The sequence below is a fragment of the Saccostrea echinata genome, unplaced genomic scaffold (assembly GCF_033153115.1).
Source record: "Saccostrea echinata isolate AGI-Se365-2 ecotype Australia unplaced genomic scaffold, CSIRO_AGI_Sech_v1 ptg000076l, whole genome shotgun sequence".
In the NCBI taxonomy this organism is placed as follows: Eukaryota; Metazoa; Mollusca; class Bivalvia; order Ostreida; family Ostreidae; genus Saccostrea; species Saccostrea echinata.
In genome coordinates this window covers 417446-435621 of record NW_026889825.1, presented here as the reverse complement: position 1 = coordinate 435621, position 18176 = coordinate 417446, and the positions used below count along the sequence as shown (strand labels likewise).

The window sequence follows — 18176 nt, the reverse complement described above, 5'->3', positions numbered from 1 at the left end:
AGATATTTCGGACTATCTGCTTCCTTTCCCCCGAATAACAAAATATTTATTAAGGTCTTCCGTCTCCAACGGAAGACCTTATTGTTTTCGTTTGGTTTCTTTTTCCCTATTATTATTATTCTTACCGATTTTGTGCACGCAAGTTCTAGGTAACGTCTTGGCTGATTTTCATGAAACTTTCAGATCTGATAGGTATTGATCTGAACCTTATTGGAAATTTTTTTCGTTGATGACGTCACTTTCCATCTCGAGATATTTAGGATTTTCTGATTTTTAGAAGGTCGGCTTGTCCTGGAAACTCCTCCGAAACGACTTAAGATATTGAGTCAAGATTTTCAGTGAAGGTAGGGGAAGGTTTGTAAATTTGCAGGCAGGTGTCCAAATCTCTCTAGCGCAAAAGGCGCCGAAGCTCGGTAGGGCTCAAAAAATGTCTCAGAAACATCTCACAAAATTTTACACCTTTTCTTTCATATCTTCATACATGTTAAGAATTTGTTAAAACATATAGAAGAAAAGTTGTGCAGAATGATACGACCTTTCATTTGATATCAAGAAAAGAGACTGACCCCTCAAATTAGGGGCTCAGAGGGGCCAAAAGTCTTTCATCTTTAACTCTTAAACGATCAATAATTTGTAATACATTACTAAAGCAAAAATGTTTATCTTAACGATTTACAACAATATATGATAAGATTCTGATCATATGTTACGTAATAAGGGGTCACAAAGGGCCAGAATGCTAAATCTTTGACGCTTTATATCTCGAAAAGGGAGAATATTTTGATAAGCAATACTGCACAAAAGATGGTCAGAATAATGTTCTAAACAATATGCACTCTTTCAATTTTTGTCAAACGGTCCTATTTAGGACCTGAAGGGGTGGCCCCTAAATATTTCCATTCAGCATATCTCCACAACAAAAAGAAATCTCTGAATAGTTGTTGAACAAAAAGTCTTCAAAATCACAAGACCTTTCATATGATATCAAGAAAAAGGGGCTGATCCTTCAAATTAGGGGCTGAGAGGGGCCAAAAGTCTTTCATCTATAACACTTTAACGATCAATAATTTGTAATACATTACTGAAGCAAAGATGTTTATCTTAACGATTTACAACAATATATGATAAGATTCTGATCATATGTTACGTAATAAGGGGTCACAAAGGGCCAGAATGCTAAATCTTTGAAGCTTTATATCTCGAAAAGGGAGAATATTTTGATAAGCAATACTGAACAAAAGATGGTCAGAATAATGTTCTAAACAATATGCACTCTTTCAATTTTTGTCAAACAGTCCCATTAAGGACCTGAAGGGGTGGCCCCTAAATATTTCCATTCAGCATATCTCCACAACGAAAGGAAATCTTTGAATAATTCTTGAACAAATCGTTTTCAAAATCACAAGACCTTTCAATTGATATCAAGAAAAAGGGGCTGACTCCTTAAACTAGGGGCTCAGAGGGGCCAAAAGCATGTCAACTATAGCTCTTTGATAGTTATATAAATCAAAAGAATGAAATCTAATTAAGGAAGTCTATATATTATTATCTTTTAACAAAGATCATAGTCAAAATCATATCTCATCTTATCTAAAAATCGGACGGAAGACCTACTCGTTGCTCGCAACGAGATCTCATCTAGTTTATATTTATTACTGTTTTCTGTTTGATATGTTGTTACATGTTTCCGCGAGTCGACATTGCTTTTCCGCGAAAAATCCTTCTTTACCGTGAAGTACTAGTATCTTTTCTTTTCTTTTCCGTGAAATCCTCTATGAACCAGGTAGTACCTTTTGCTCCTTGTCTACCACGGGGATGAATTAATGTGAAAGTCTCTTAAACATCGTTAAAAGACCAAGTAGATTATAGGTCATCTACACATTAACCTATACATCTTCCCAATGTCAAGGTTTTGTGAAATCCTTCCTATTTAAAAAGGTTTGAAGAGAAACGATATCACAAAACCTTGACATTGGGAAGATGTATAGGTTAACACGTATAAACATCGTTATTAAAACATGTTGTCTGTTCAATAACCCGTAGATCCTAATATATTCATGTCGGAACAAGCTGCATTTTTTTGATAAAAAAATGATTTTAATAGCTGATAACTTCGATGCTGGAATGTTTCTGAAACTGCTGAAAGAAAAGAATAAACGAAGGATCGCATGCATTCCTTTTTTTAAAATGCGTTAATATGGTCGATATTAATTCACTTTGAAAAGAATTTCTTTCTTTTTTTCAAAGTGCGTTAACGTGGTCCCAAAATTAACGCACTTTGAATTTTTTTTCGAAGTTCGTAATTTTTCATTATTATTATTATGACTAGTTATGGTGTCATAGTCTCAGCCATATATTTAATATGGTTGCATTTTCTATTTGTTCTATCATGACTAGTCCATTATCATACATTGTATTTGCCATGCTTTCGAATCCATATTTGTTATAGCAGAATGTTGATTTAACGGGGGCAATGCGCTTGCCCTTAAGTTTTGTGGCGTATTCTAAGACAATGCTTTTGCCTCTAAGATTTTGGCATTTGCTCGTGGTAATTAAGGCAGTGATATTGCAGCTAAGAATTTTGCATTTGCTTATGCTTTGCCTTCAAAATTTTTGCACGTTGAATAAAATTTGACCCTTTGACTTGTATCTAGTAGATGCTTTTGCTATTTATATGTTAATGTATATGTGCATAATTTTTTTATGACATAATGCCATGTTAATATTGATTATTTCTTTCTATTTTCCCAGAAGTTGAAATTATTCTAATCTAGGACAGATGATGCTTTCATCGCTGTTATATCGTTTTAAAACAGATCATAATCGTAGATTGCAATTTTTGTCTCATGCCTACTGTTGGCGTAGACTGTAAGTCTCACAGTCTTGTAGCGGCTATTGGGCCTACCAGTAGGCTCATCGAACTCTTTTTCTATATTTTGACAAACATTTTTAAATGTAGACTAGCCAAAATAGTGGACATCTGTGCCCAGGGTTCACTTGCATTTCTAGGGATGCCATTACAAGGCAGTATATTTGTGCCTCACTCCCTCATTTTAGGAATGACTCTAATTCTTGGCCAAATTATTAGAGTATAACCTGGTTTGGGTCAGTTTACGCTTTATAATCTGCGAAGCAAATTATAAAACAGCGTAAACTGACCCAAACCAGGTTATACTCGAATAATTTGGCCAAGAATTAGAGTTATTCCTTATAATTTAATTTTAAAATCATTAAATAACTATGGGTGTAAAATTTCGTTACTTTTTATTAGTTCAAATTTGCCGCTCAATAATACAACCGTAGTAACGGAAGTGATGGGAATCGAGGGGAGGTAAAAACTGATACATAGGCCTAGCAGCCATGTTGGTTGTTTACATGTGGTAAGATCGAATTATTGTTTGAAATTAAAGGTACATTTATTAAATCTGGAATTTTCCATGAATCCCGAGGACTGGAAATGAGAAGATTGTATGGATACAGATGATTCAGCTGGTTGTCAGAGGGGTATGTCCCCATACCAAACCAGGTTATACAGAAATAATTTGTGTTCCTTTTTGGATATTAACCAATCAGAGGCTAGGATACAAACAAAATTAAATTATTTAAGGATATCCGATCCTCAGACAGGAAGGATAACTCTTAGAGTCATTATTTAATTCAAAAAGTCTCAAAAGGAAGCTTGAAATTGAAAAATTTTCGTGCAGCAATTTTCATTTTATGCATCTCAATATGAATAAAGGTTCTTTGAAGTTTTAGAAATAGCATTGTAAAAAGTTGACATTTTTACCCCATAAAAGACCCAAAATAAATACATTTTTAGAGAGATCAAGTTTCCTGTAATCTAGCCTTAGATACCATCACTTATTACCAAAAGATGAAATTACATGTGATCTGTGATGTTTTGCAATGATAGAACACGCTTTTTACAGCATGTATTACTTAACAATCACAAGTAAACAGAAGCACTAAAATACCGTATAAGTATAAAAAAAAAAAAAAAAAAAAAAAAAAAAAAAAAAAAAAACATGCAATTTTTTCTCCTAATGCCTGGATACTTATTCTATTTTATCCTAAAATATATTCGTTGCTTTATTTTGAATTAGAAAATGCATAGCTGGTGCTTCTATTTGCGTTTTCCTAAAAATATAATTATCTGAGATTAGGTAATTTTCCCTTTATAATATGATTAAATTCAATGATGAACTTTGAAGAGATTTCATGGGTAAATACCCATTATTTTGTGAATTCAAAAATATTTTTGTGAATATTTTTAATTACTCAACTGCTGGTTTTCAGAACCCGAGGATTGGACTACCTTAAGCGGCCGTGGCCAATTCAGCCTAATGAAAAAAGGAGTCAGTATTTTTGTTATTCTGTTGTTACATGAAATACAATTCAATTTCATCTTTGATAATGGGATTTAACCATTTATGGTTAAATCCATTTATCAAAGTGAACTAATTATTATTTATCCGGTCTGGTCGATAATGTAATTAGTTTACTATTTTATTATTATTATTACGTATTTTACATTCATGCATAACGATATTAGTAGTACCTTACAAAGAACTCTGACGTCACTTTACGTATTCGTCATCAGTCTAGTATGCTTAAACTTTCATCCACCCTCATATCCCTGTCAAACAGTGGTCGATTAGGATTTTTAGAATTGCGAGCGTTAAAAGTCGATATATTGGGTTTTACATAGTTCACAATTTGTTTTGGTTTCTCTGATGATTCATTCACAGTGGGTGTCTCTCTTTTTCTCCGGGCATTTTTTATCATTTCAGATTTTGTTTGGAGCCGCAGCATCTTTAGCAAAGAACCCCTCGTCACGGCCGCCTGTTTTTACCAGTCAAATATGCCAACTGTTGACTTCAGGCATGCGGCTATTGGGCTTACCAGTAGGCTCATCGAACTCTTTTTCAATATGTTAACAAACATTTTTCAGTATGGACTAGTCAAAATAGCGGACATCTGTGCCCAGGGTTCATGAACATTTTTAGGGATGCCATTACGAGGCAGTATATTGATGCCTCGGCTCTCTCATTTAAGCTTTCGCGGCCCATTCAGCCATATAAAAAACATGTAGTAGTCAGTATTTTTGTTATTCTGTTGTTAATAATATTCAATTAGCAATCCCCGTTTGTAAGATGTTTTCATCTTTGATAAATACTTTTAATAATCCTCACTGCCATCTTGCCAAAATGCATAAAGTCTTGTCTTTTCAAAAAGTATATGAACTGTACAAAGTCCATTTCCAAATTCATTCCCTTTTTTGTAAACCTGCTAACAGAGCATAGAACGCTGTTCGCCGGAAATTCAAAAGATGGGATCAGGTACCTAGGAGAAGTAAGCATCCCCTATTGACTGGTCACACCTGCCAAGAGCCCTAATGTATTGATCGGGTAAACGGAACATTCTGTAGTCAAATTAAATATATGTAGTCAAATTAAGTATAAAAACAAACGCTTAACAATTGGTTTGAATCAAGTCAGCCAAAATACGACCCAGTGATAGGCTATATTTGTTAACAAGGTCATTATAACGACCATTTATTTACGAAATGCTGACTTTTAACGAGGTTGTTGAAATCACCGTAACATTAACTTATCTGTCGGTAGCCTGCCTGGGTTGAAAAATTTATCGTTCTCAGTGTATGCTCTTGAGTATCGAGTAAGTTGGGAGATTTAAACACCATGTGCAGGTGATAGCGGATGTTTTAATCGACTTCTGATTTAACTGAAACAAGTGCCAAAGTAAAAACAAAATTTCATCGATGTCTTCTTATTATCAAAAATTTCATAGCAGTATTGACATTCCTTTTGGATCAACCCTTCTAAAAACCATATTTATATATGCTGATACAGGGTTCCCATGAACTGTTTTACTGTGTCGGCCCCGACACAGTAACGATTCAGATTTTATGCTTGCGACACATTAAAAAAATGCGACACATGTACACAGTAAGATCTGTGAAAATCAAAACATAACTTCCCTCTGACTAAAACTTTAATAAGCGTACAGATTAAAAGGATCAGGATTTGGGATTCACAAACAATTTCCCAACTCTATTGAAGAACGAGGAAACAGCTATACCCAATTATGAAGGAGCTGCGTAGCCAAGGAAATAGAACAAAGCTTGTTAAAGATCGGCTATATGTGAATGGGAAACTATACAGGACTGAAAATCATGTTAACTTTGGTGTGCAAAACCAAGCCAACAGAATACCCAAAGCTGGGTCGCAAGCACAGTTAGTGGGAGTGCAGACTACGCAATTACAATTACAGCAAAGAGATGCAGTAGCTCGGCCTATGGAAACAAACGTTTGGCCAATGGACAGACACTTGCGACCCACGGAAACACAGGTGCGGGCTAGAGAAACACACGTACAGTCTACAGACAGACATACTCATCCTATGGAGACACATGCAACAGCTATAGATAGACATACGCGTCCTATGGATACACATGCGACAACAGTAGATGGTTAAACGCATCCGATGGAAACGTACCCATAATATATGAAAGTACGAGGGCGATCTTATGAAACACGTATGAAAAGTTATTCTCAGCCCCAAAGAGATATGCATCTGCAAAACACACGCAGCACAGGTCAATATGATGCCGGACAGCAGCCTCACAATGGCAGTTATATCCAGTATTCGGATCATGGTAGAGCTTAGAGTTTAGTGGTATCAAGCGCGAATGCAGGTGGGCAATTTGATTATTAGGACAGGCCCGAAAGTAGATACTCCAACTTATCTGTAATATCATGGAATGTTAGCAAAGGTTTAAAAACTAAGCTGGACGATCACGAATTTGTTGATATTATAAAAGCGTATGATATAATCATTTTGTTAGAGTGTTGGATAACTAGTAATAATGATCGTTTAGAATTGCCATGTTATAATAGTTACATTTTCTCAAGAACAAGTGGAAAAGGAGGTGGTATTGTAATTTTTGTTGATAGTATTTTGGATATGAAAGTATCGGTGGTTGATCAATTTTGCAACTCCGTGGCGTGGCTAGTAGTTGAAAATAAGTCGAACGTACATGTTAAAACAAATTTTCATATTTTGAAAATAAGTCGAACGTACATGTTAAAACAAATTTTCATAGCTGCATGTTACATCCCACTAGAAAATAGTGTATTCTATAAAAAAGAAAATGTTGATTTTTTTTTCAATATTTGGAAGAATCTTATTGTGATTTTTACCACAAAGGGCTCTGTATATGTCACAGGCGATTTTAATGCTATATGTGGAAATTTAGATTTCATTATGAACGATGTACTCGAAGAATCTTTAGCGAATAATATACAGTTCTTTGTAGATTATGACACGGTTACAAAATAAACTTGTAGATATAGTATAGATAAATTTTGGTAAAAAATTGATAAACTTATGTCAAACTACAGGATTACGCATTGCTAATGGTAGAAAGGAAAAGGATTGTAAGGGCAATATTACTTTCTTCAATGCAAACGGTATGAGCACCATAGATTATTTACTGACAGACGTGAATAGATTAGATACTGTTTTTAATTTTCAGACAGGAGATTTCAATATCTTTTCTGATCATGCGCGACTTACTTTTGTCATAAAAACTAATTTTTTAAATACAAATGTCATATACACTGAAAATATCCAAATATCAAACAGATCTAGGATTTTGTGTAAATCAGTCAAATGGAAAGAAGGTTTTAATACACAAGAGGAGGTAGATATTTGTGTGGAGAATTTCAGTTAGACATTGTGTAAGGTCTCTGACGGTCTGATGCATACAGATAGGAAAATGAATAATGACAAACCCTGGTTTAATGATATCTGCAAGTCTAAATATCAAGATTACAAAGAAAGAACTACGCACGGTAACTCCCGATTCCCGCCTACATTTTACAACCATTTAATTCAATATTGATGACAATTTGGCCATAAAATCTTTGTTTAATACAAAGAACAGTTCAATGGTAATTGATTAATTATTTTAATTCCAGTGCTAAATAGTAAAATATCCCTAATTCCAGCTCTTGAAATAAGGGGGGTAGACGATATTTTCCACTGAAATCGGGCTATAAAGCATCACCATATTCTGAAATAGTCTTGAATATGAATAAATGTTTCTTAAATCTCTTCTCATGTTTTATGCATATAAAATTAAGCATATATATTAGTAAAATATAATGTTTCAGTTGTAAAGCACTTGGAAATTGCTGAAAAAATAAGCATTTTTGTCGTTTTTTGTATATAAACATATGTCCCCCCCCCCACCCCCCCGTGAAACACAAAAAGCTTTGGAATGAATTTGTGAAATGACAGTCCATATTACCCGTCAAAAGGAATTTTTGTTTCACGGGGGGGAAAGATGTTTTAAAAATATTTCCGTTTTCCGTTGATTTCTACAGTGAAAAACACGAGTTTTACCAAAATTTTAGAGTTATCTCTCGTTGTTTTTCCAAAGAAGTAATGTTTTATGAAAATCCATATAAATATCAATATAAATATTAAAAATCATTCGAATATCTTAACTTTTGAAAATTGACTTGGAGGTAGGCGGGAGAACAATACTATCGTTCGCAGTTCTTCTACACATATATAATACAAATAAATCAACTGTTAATAGAAACGCACTTTGTGACAAGAAATGTGATTATAAAAAAAACATAAAGAAATTTAAGCACATTTATGAACGATACCAGGGAAATAACATGGAATATTTAAGAAAGTATAATCCAAGACAATTTTTCAGGTTATTTAAGAATTAGAAAAAAATAGGTAATGATATAACAGCAGATCAATTTTTTGAACATTTTAAGAGTGTTTTTGAGAACAAGAACGAATCCAACAATATTGATGACAGTGTTGAACAGCACTCAGCATCTTGCTATGAGGAATTAGATACTCGTATATCTGAATTAGAAGTAGAGAAAGCAATTTTGAAACTTACGTGTAATAAGAGTAACGCAGATGATGGTGTAATTAATGATTTTTTTTATTAAATGTAAAGAAGTTACGATTCCTATTCTATGTAATCTATTTAGCAATATTTTTGATTCGGGTATGTATCCAGGTAGTTGGTCAAAGGGGTGTATTGTACCAATTTTCAAAAAGGGCGAATTACACGACCCAAATAATTATAAAGGTATAACTTTGGTTAGTTGTTTAGCAAACTGTTTACGTGTGTTTTGAATAATGGATTGTTAGAATGGGACCAAATATATAATATCATTACAGACGCTCAGTTGGTTTAAGCCAGGTGCATGTACACATGTACAATTGACGCTATATTTATTCTACAAAGTTTAATTAGCAGGACATTGAGAAACAAAAAAGAGATTATACTGTTGCTTTGTAGATTATTCAAAGGCTTTTGATTTAATTGACAGATCGTAGTTATGGTACAAGATACAAACAGAAGGTATACAAGGAAAATGTTATGTATTATTAAATCTCTATATAAGAATGTAAGAGCCTGTATAAAACACCAAGGGATATTGATAGACACATTTTGTATTTCTGCCGGTGTTCTGCAGGGGGAAATATTATCGCCTGTATTATTTTCTATGTATCTGAATGATTTTAAACGACATTTTATTGAAAATAATTTGCTTCAGTTGAACTTCATGTGATAAATTTGTTTCTAATTATGTACACGCAGATGACACAGTCCTAATAGCGGAATTAGTTAAAAGTTTACAAGAAATGTTAAACATCCTTCATAGCTATACAAAAGAATGGAATTTAACTGTAAATGAACAATAAACAAAAATTGTAGTTTTTAGAAATGGAAAGTATGTAAAAGATGAAGAAAAATGGAAATATAATGGTAACAATGTGGAAGTTGTGAATCAATTTAACTATTTAGGAATGTTATTTAACTATAATTATGGTAAATTTTTATCCACACAGAAACATTGTACAACACAAGGTAACAAGACAATGTTTAGTATTTATAGTAAATGAAAGATTTAAATTTCAATCTTGAGACTCAGATTAATGTGTTTGATACTTATGTTAAAAGTGTGTTATGTATGGAGCTGAAATATGGGGGTTTCATAAAGGTCAAGATGTTGAAAGAGTGCATATTAATTTTTGTAAAAGAATACTTGGTGTAAGAAAAAATACTTGCAATAGTGTAGGTAGAATACCACTAGATATATATAGAAAGCGCAGAATATTACAATATTGGTTAAAATTAAGAAAAAGTAATAATTGTATATTGAGTGCATGTTATCAAAATATGGTGGAGAATAAAGATCCTTGGATTATGAGTATAAAAATGAAATGTACACTCTAGGTTTTTAAACAAAAGGCTATATCTGATATATGTAGATTACCAAAATGCATGTTATATAAGCATTTAGTTGACTCATTTTGTTTGCAAGGTTATTTAAAGAAACCTATTCATGTAAAATACAGAAAAGGAATTACATGTTTTAGACTTTCAGCACATAATTTAAAGATAGAAACTGGAAGGTATGACAACTTAATAAGGAGTAAAAGGAAATGTGATTTATGTAATTTATATGATATTGAAGATGAATTTCATTTTTTATTCATTTGTCCAGTTTTTCATGATTTAAGAGACAAATTCATCAAACATTACTACATCCTAAGACCAAATGTCTTAAAGCTAATACAACTATTTTGTAGTACAAACACCAGAGATGTAAATCAGTTAGGGGAATATATATATCATGCTAATAAATTACGATTAGAATGTTTAAAACAATTAGCTAAATAATAGAATGTATGTATCACAAGTTTGCAAGTGTATATCATTTTATTGTACTATGTATGTAATTGATACACTGTAAATATATAATATTGTACTGTAATGCTTATGGGATGTACGTCCCACGGAATAAAGAACTAAACTGAACTGAAACTTTAATAAAACAAAATTTCCCTCTTTCAATTTTTTAAGGCAGAGATTAATTATCTCTTTATTAGGGCACTTTATCTTGCTTCACCTTGCATAATCAATTATCTCCTAGACTGCGACTCCCTGGACTTTACACATGAAGGAACAAAGACAAATAATTTGTTTTCACACTTCCATGTAACCGTATAATTGCTAGTTGCATTTTTAAATATTATCTAGAAGTTAAAATTTTATTATAAATATATGTCTTTATACTTCAGAACCACCGTCTCTAGAATTATGTTGACACTGAGAGTCAAACATCGTAGCGTAATCGTTTAATTGATGTAAATGTATTGTTGAAGAATTTAAAGGCACCCCCTAAAAGTACTTAATATATCCATTAATTTATTTTCATTAATATATACGACCATACCATTTGCATAACGAATTAGTGATTCAAAAAAGTTGTGTGTGTGTGTGTGTGTGCTTTTGCGATTATTATGAATAGTGGTTCAGTTGCGAATTGGATCGCGAAATTACCGCGAATGTTAGTGGTTCACGTAGAGTCTGCAACACAGTAAAATTTTAAATGATGGAGAACCCTGCTGATATTTAAAAGCTGTTTAACACTAGAAATACTTGTTTTGGTATGGTTTTGAAGAACTAAATTAAAGAAATTTCTTGCTATTAAATTTTCTGATATATTCTTGCAGAGGATACCATAGTCAGTGTGACAGTTGGATCTGTTATTGGTGGCCTTATCTTAGGCATTGTCCTAACTGTTCTTGGACTAATCATCTACCAAAATATACGAAATGGGAAACCTAAAGCTGAAAAAAAGTATAAAACGTTATCAGTGCACGTGCTTGCAGTTGAGTTTGTTTCCGTGTTTTAACATTCATTTCTAACATGTTTTATTGAAGTTTGAAATAAAATCAGAATTTTTATCATTTTATTTAGAAAATGGCCAAAGGCTGCAGTTTTTAACAACACCACATTTGAAACTGAAAGAGATGCAGATCAGAACATTCCCACCGTGCAACGTATAAATGAGGTAAGAAATATACAGAATATTAAAAATATATATATTTTGCTACATGATAACCATGTAGTAACAGTGAAATATTTCTTAAAAACACGTACACCCATTATTTCTGGTATTTGACGGAAACAATCTTGTAGAAAACATTGGTTGTTTGTACAATAGAACATTGCAAGTGAGAGTTACTTTCTATTTAAACGTACATTTGTATGCATACGCTGCAGCTTGAAAAATCTACCAAGGAGCTATAAAAATTGTCAAATACATCTTTGGGGTGCAAGATTCCTAACTCAATATTTCAATGGTTTAAATTTTGATATGATAATTAGTGTTTCAGAATTTTTGCACTTGATACATACTAGCATATAAATGTGCTAGTATACCCGCTTACTGAATTTACTGTGTCTACTAAAACTGCTTGGGCTGCTTTTTGTGTTGCCTACAGAACAGAGCGACATTTAGGGCTCACTTAACCCGGCGTCTATCTGTCACACCTTTTTATCTCCAGAACTGTAAGAGGTATGAATTTGATAATTTGCTCGTACATTGCTTGTCACTGTGGCTTTTGTAAATTACCATGGATACCGAACTCGTGACCCTTGACCTTGACCTACTTTTCAAAATATTTTATAGTGCCGATATACAGCATATTTTTGACATTTAAGAGGTAACTCTATGCTATTTAGCATGTACACTGTTTGTCATAAAACATAAAAATTACCAGCATTACATACAATCCACTTGACCATGACTTTCGACCTCCTTTACAAAAAATAACCCGGGCAGTTTAATTTAACTTATGACTTTAGAATTTTGCCTTTTTTAGGTCCCCTGAGTAGCTCAGGTGACCTATTGCTATCCGTTTTCGGCTGTTGTCGTGCGTTAACATTTGAACATTTTCAGCTTCTTTTCTGCAACCGCTGAACCAACTTCAACCAATTTTGACATAAAACATCTATGAGCAAAGGGGAACAAAAATTTTGAATTTCATGGTCACTGCCCCCCTGGAACCTTAAGGATGGGGCCAAAACAATCAAAATGAGTACAATCTTTTAAAATCTTCTTTACTCCTGGACACCAAGCAGTTCAACTGTTGGCATGATTGTAATAAGCATTGAGCCCTCTACCAAAATTGTGAAATTCATGGTTGAGGGGTTCTGGAGTTAGAGTGGGGATATTATGATCATATAGTGAAAATGCATAAATTCTTTAAAAATCTTCTACTCTCCCCCTGTATATAAGGCAGATAAACTAGGTGCATGGTTATGATGATCAAGGGTGCCTCTTCCAAAATTGTGAAATTTGTGGCCCCAGGGTGAGGGGTTCTGCAGGAGGGGGGCTTTATCGATTATATAGTGAAAGTACATTATTTCTTTGAAAATCTTCTTTTCTGCTCCTAGGTATTTAGTAGATAAACCAAGTTAATAGTTACAATGAACATGGGCGCCTCTTCCAAAATTGTGAAATTTGTGGTCCCTGGGTTAAGGCTTATGATGTTAGTGCGGGGCTCTATTGATCATATAGTGAAAATGCATAGATTCTTTGAAAATGTTATTCTCTGCTCGTAGGTATTTAGCAGATAAACCATATAAAGTTATGATGAGCAAGAATGCCTCTTCTAAAATTTTAAAATTTGTGGTCCTAGAATCAGGGGTCCATGTTGGGGGGAGGGGGTCTACTGAATAGTCAGCGGTAATGCATTCAATTTGTTATTATTATTTATTTTTTTGAAAATCTTCACTGTCCCTGAGTATTTAACAGAAAAACTAAGTGAACTGCATGGTTATGTTGAGCAAGTATTTCTTTTCAAAAAGTTTGAAATTCATAACCCCAGGGTCAGGGGTTTTGGTGTTAGGGTTAGGCTCTTTTGAATATATATGAGTAGTAGATAAGCATTATTTCTATGAAAATCTTCTTCTCTGCCCATTGTTATTTAGGAAACATACTAACTGCATGGTTATTATGAGCAAGAGTGTGTCCTCCAAAATTGTGAATATGTTTGCCCCTTGGTCAAGGGCTCTCGTATTAGGGTGGGGCTAAATTGAATCTGTAGTGAAAATGGTTTTGAAATTCCTGTCTGCTCTTTTGCATCTAGGAGGCAAACATAGTGCATTAAACAACAGTGTTTTTACCAGATTTTGAAATTACAGTGTATGTACCTTTTGGTCAGCTTATTAATTTCTATTGAATTCCCCTTCGCTATTCACCTATGGTAGTTAATCACTGTAAATATTATAACTGAAAAGGTCAATTGAATACCAGAATTATACAAGAATTTTTATAATATTTAATACAAGAGTACTTTCATATTTTTTATGGAAACGTAGACTTGTAAATATTTGATAAGTGAAAATGGGACCAAAATATCTTATCTTTGTACATAAAATAATATTCAAGGACTAAAAGAGGCGATGTGAGGGGGAATGAAATTTGTTAACTAATAGTGCTCTAGTAATATTGTTTTCTTTAGTCCACATGGGAATGGTGAAAAATGGGGGGAGTACAGGCAAATTAGTAGATCAACTATAAGATTTGTTACTGAGTACTAAATTAATATTTTGTTGATCACCGATCATCCTATTTCTCTTGCTTTTGGACAACAAACCTTCATTTGTTTTGATCTATGGATCATTACATAATACTCAGGAAGTCGCCCGCGTGGCGCAGTGGTAAGAGCGTTCACTCTAGAGTCGCCGAGTAAGGAGTTGATCCTTACGGCGCGGGTTCGAGTCCCACTGTGGGACGTGAAGACCGGTCCTTCGGATGAGACCGTATAAACCGAGGTCCCGTGTCGCAGTAGGTGCTGGCACGAAAAAGATCCCTCGCTGCTCAATGGCCCTGAGTGCCGAGTATACGAGGGGTGATCAAAAAGTTCGCGAACTATCTTTATATTTAAAAACCACAATTAAGATCAGAATGACATTTAGCACACATATAGTTATAGCAAATATTGTGGTCCATGTTTGTGACGTCACAGTGTGAAAATGACGTCAATATGTAGGTCACTTGTGACAAAAAATGGTTGACTCAGTCGTACAAGAGCAAAGAACGGCTGTTAAGTTTAACGCATATCTCGGAAATTCCTTTGTAGTAGAATATAATAATTTGTACAAAGTTTATGAAGACAAAAGACTTACCAGTTCAGACTTACCAGACTTACTGTTCAATCATTAATTGGATTGAATGTTTAAGTGAAGGTATGGAGACGATTAAAAATGATGTTTGTTCTGTTGCCCAGCGAAAGCAAGCCGGTAAAAAGATGTCTCCTTAGTCGAGCAATTTGTTGAGCAATTTGTTTTGAAAGTTTGAAAGAACACCAAGTAACAGTTAGAAAAATAGTTGAGTATCTGAGCAATAATATAATTATTAAATCCCTAAAATATCATTTACTTTAGACTTTAAACATATGAGATATGAAAAAAAGGTGCCCATATTTTTTCCACATTGGATAAACGACGCTCCCGAGACAGATGACTCGGGTTGTGATGGTCACCATGTTAATTCTTGGAAGGGGTATCTTTATCCACCATCCTATTGCCTAGATTTAGCCATTTCTGACAGATGGTCTGTTCTTGTTATCAAAAATTACTTGCATGGTAAGAAATATAAGACTTGGAAAAATCTCTTAGCTTCTGTGAACAGACCGCTACGAAGCATCTCACGTGACCGCCTGGATCACGTGATTCGCGCAAGGGCAGAACAATGGCAGATGTGCATTAAAATCGGAGGGGACTACTTTAAAAGATATTGAACACTGAACCCTAATTTTATTTCTTTTAAGTTAAGTTCTTTTTAGTTCGCGAATTTTTTGATCACCTCTCGTAGGCTAAATTTGCAGCTCTCCACCGGCAAGTGGTGACGTCTACATATGAGTGAAAGATTCTCGAGAGGGACGTTAAACAATAAACAAACAAACATTATTCTCAGGTAACCGTTAAGGCCCTTGGGCCTCTTGTTCATATATGAGAATTAAATTTAGATTCTCTTTTAATCATAAACAAATTTCGAAAGAAACGGTTCTTATTTACAAGCTTCTTTAGAGTGTCCAAGACAATCATATTTTTTTTTGATTGTGCTACTTTTTTACACAGTAAAAATAGTTCATTAAATGTAGTTTTACCCATCAGAAAATAAATGAAATAAGGCAAACATATTTCATTAAACATTTTTGTTTTCTAGAGAAAGGTTGTAAATGTGCCACCGTTTGCTCATTCTATTGATTTGCCAGTAAAGAAAAACATCCAAGATGCAAAACAACGTTCGATGGCAAATAGTGACGTAAATAATGGCGTATACAATCATCTGCATGAAAAGGAAGAGGATCTTGACATTGATGAAAACTATGACCACGCCCATGGAAACAATAATCGTGCGATGGAAGAGAGTGACTACAGTAATCTCAATACTGGAAGAAGATAAAAGGAACTCGATGTTTCTGCATCTGAAGGAAATGATTATGACGTCCAAGGACCCACTAGTGATTACTGTGCACTTAAAAAACAGTAAAGAATCTGTATGTTCTTACTCAAAGAACCTGTTGTGCCTAAATTTATTTTGTTTTATCGCTGTAATTGCTGTTGCCTTTTAATGACAGAGATCTTACTTAAGTAATATATGCAGTACAAAAGGACTAATTATCAAACTTTCTCTCGACATGTAACATGATAATTTTTTATAAATATTTTTGATTCATTTTACTGTACAACGAATTCTGGTTATTTGAAAAATATGAAGATAACAAACAGTGATCGATCTAAAACCATAAAAAAACACAACAAGCGATACAAATCTGTTAACAGGGCATGAAACATGCCCCCCTCCGAAATTCCAGAAGTGGGATTGTTGGGTTAGGTGATGAAAGACAAAATATGCAATTTTTATTTGAGATTTCAAATATGCATTTACTTTAACGCTTTCTTTAGCAATCTTTATCATTGACATATTTGACTGATAATATTTAGTTTATAAATAAAAAAGAATTATGAATTATACATGCATCTTTAAGTTCTGTATCATGACAACTTGAATTTGTATCAGAGGTAGATATTGCAAATTTATTGATTGTAAGATTCACCTTGTTGAGAGAATTTCCCTTCAAATCATAGCTATTAAGTACAATCTCCACTCCTCCCTTCCCCACCCCTGCTTCCATCCAAGATATGGTCAATAGAGTCGATGATTAATTAAATTAATTAATGTGTAATGGAGATGTGCAAATGAGACAAGGCTAGGTATGAGAGTTTCTATGCAAATAAGCTGGTTATGACACACAAGAGATTTGACTATTATAAAAAGAAGGTTTAAACTCACTTACTGATACATGCTTCAAGTCACGTTATACTAAATACACATTATGACGTCGTCGTTTTCTACTACTCGTAGAAAACAAACAAGAACGAAACAGTTTAAGCGCAATAACACATATTGTTTGATTTCATAGGATTATTGTATGATAAGAGGCAGAACATCAGAAAAGTTTATGATATTGCTGCAGAATTCAGTGAATTATTTCATTTTATCAGAGTTGAAAGAAGTCTACGTCAGACTCAACGTTTTAACGTGTTTTAACAAACACCACAAACAGTATCTCAACAAACTGATGACATTTATTCAGCAATATCATCAATCTTCGGAATATTCTGATTATAAGTAAATTTAAACCTTCTCTGTTTCAAAAACTCTTAAGTGTTTTGATAAGCTCATTTGCATAGAAAGCCAATACCTAGCCCTGACTCACTTAAGGTCAGACGACACGTTCCTCAAAAATACATAATTTTTCCCAAGAATTTGTCATTGAAGTATTGCTACATGTGTACTTAAACAAGTTTCCTCACCAAAAATTGAGGTACTTTACCAGGCATTTGGACACGATACCAGAGGGTGATATTTCTTCTATAATCTTTATGGATGATCTTTTGAATTGCCAATGTCACAGTTTTTGGTATACTTATTTTATAAAACATATTGAAAAAATTTAGAAATCACAAGAGAATGACAATTATGAATTATTTTTGATATAATACTAAGGAATTCAAAACATATCTTTGAGAAAAGTTTCGTCTGACCTTAAGTGGCAATTAAATTGCTCTACATACACCAGAAAAAGAATATTTTCTATGAATATATATATTTTAAAAAATCTTAATAGATATCTATGAATGCATTTAGTATCTTCAAGATGATTATGGTGATAAAAAGGTTCCACGGCAGGTATGACATGGGATGCTTGCTCCTCCATGGTACCTGATTCCATCTCTGTTTTTT

The 18176-nt window shown here is 33.6% G+C and overlaps 1 protein-coding gene across 1 annotated transcript; it reads left to right on the top strand.

Moving 5' to 3' along the window:
- The first annotated feature begins 6105 nt into the window (after window positions 1-6105).
- On the top strand, window positions 6106-16727 carry LOC133176575 (uncharacterized). The gene is made up of 5 exons (XM_061311687.1): window positions 6106-6390; window positions 8820-8961; window positions 11584-11710; window positions 11831-11924; window positions 16092-16727. The coding sequence occupies exons 1-5, from the start codon at window positions 6106-6108 to the stop codon at window positions 16329-16331; spliced, it is 888 nt and encodes a 295-aa protein (XP_061167671.1). The 3' UTR covers window positions 16332-16727.
- The last annotated feature ends 1449 nt before the right edge of the window (window positions 16728-18176 follow it).

Bases quoted from the DNA above. Each gene is read 5' to 3' on its own strand.
- LOC133176575 (XM_061311687.1), top strand. From the start codon at position 6,106: ATGAAGGAGCTGCGTAGCCAAGGAAATAGAACAAAGCTTGTTAAAGAT. The intron at 8,962-11,583 runs GTAACGCAGATG...ATATTCTTGCAG, and splicing joins GAAACTTACGTGTAATAAGA to AGGATACCATAGTCAGTGTG. The intron at 11,711-11,830 runs GTATAAAACGTT...CATTTTATTTAG, and splicing joins AAACCTAAAGCTGAAAAAAA to AAAATGGCCAAAGGCTGCAG.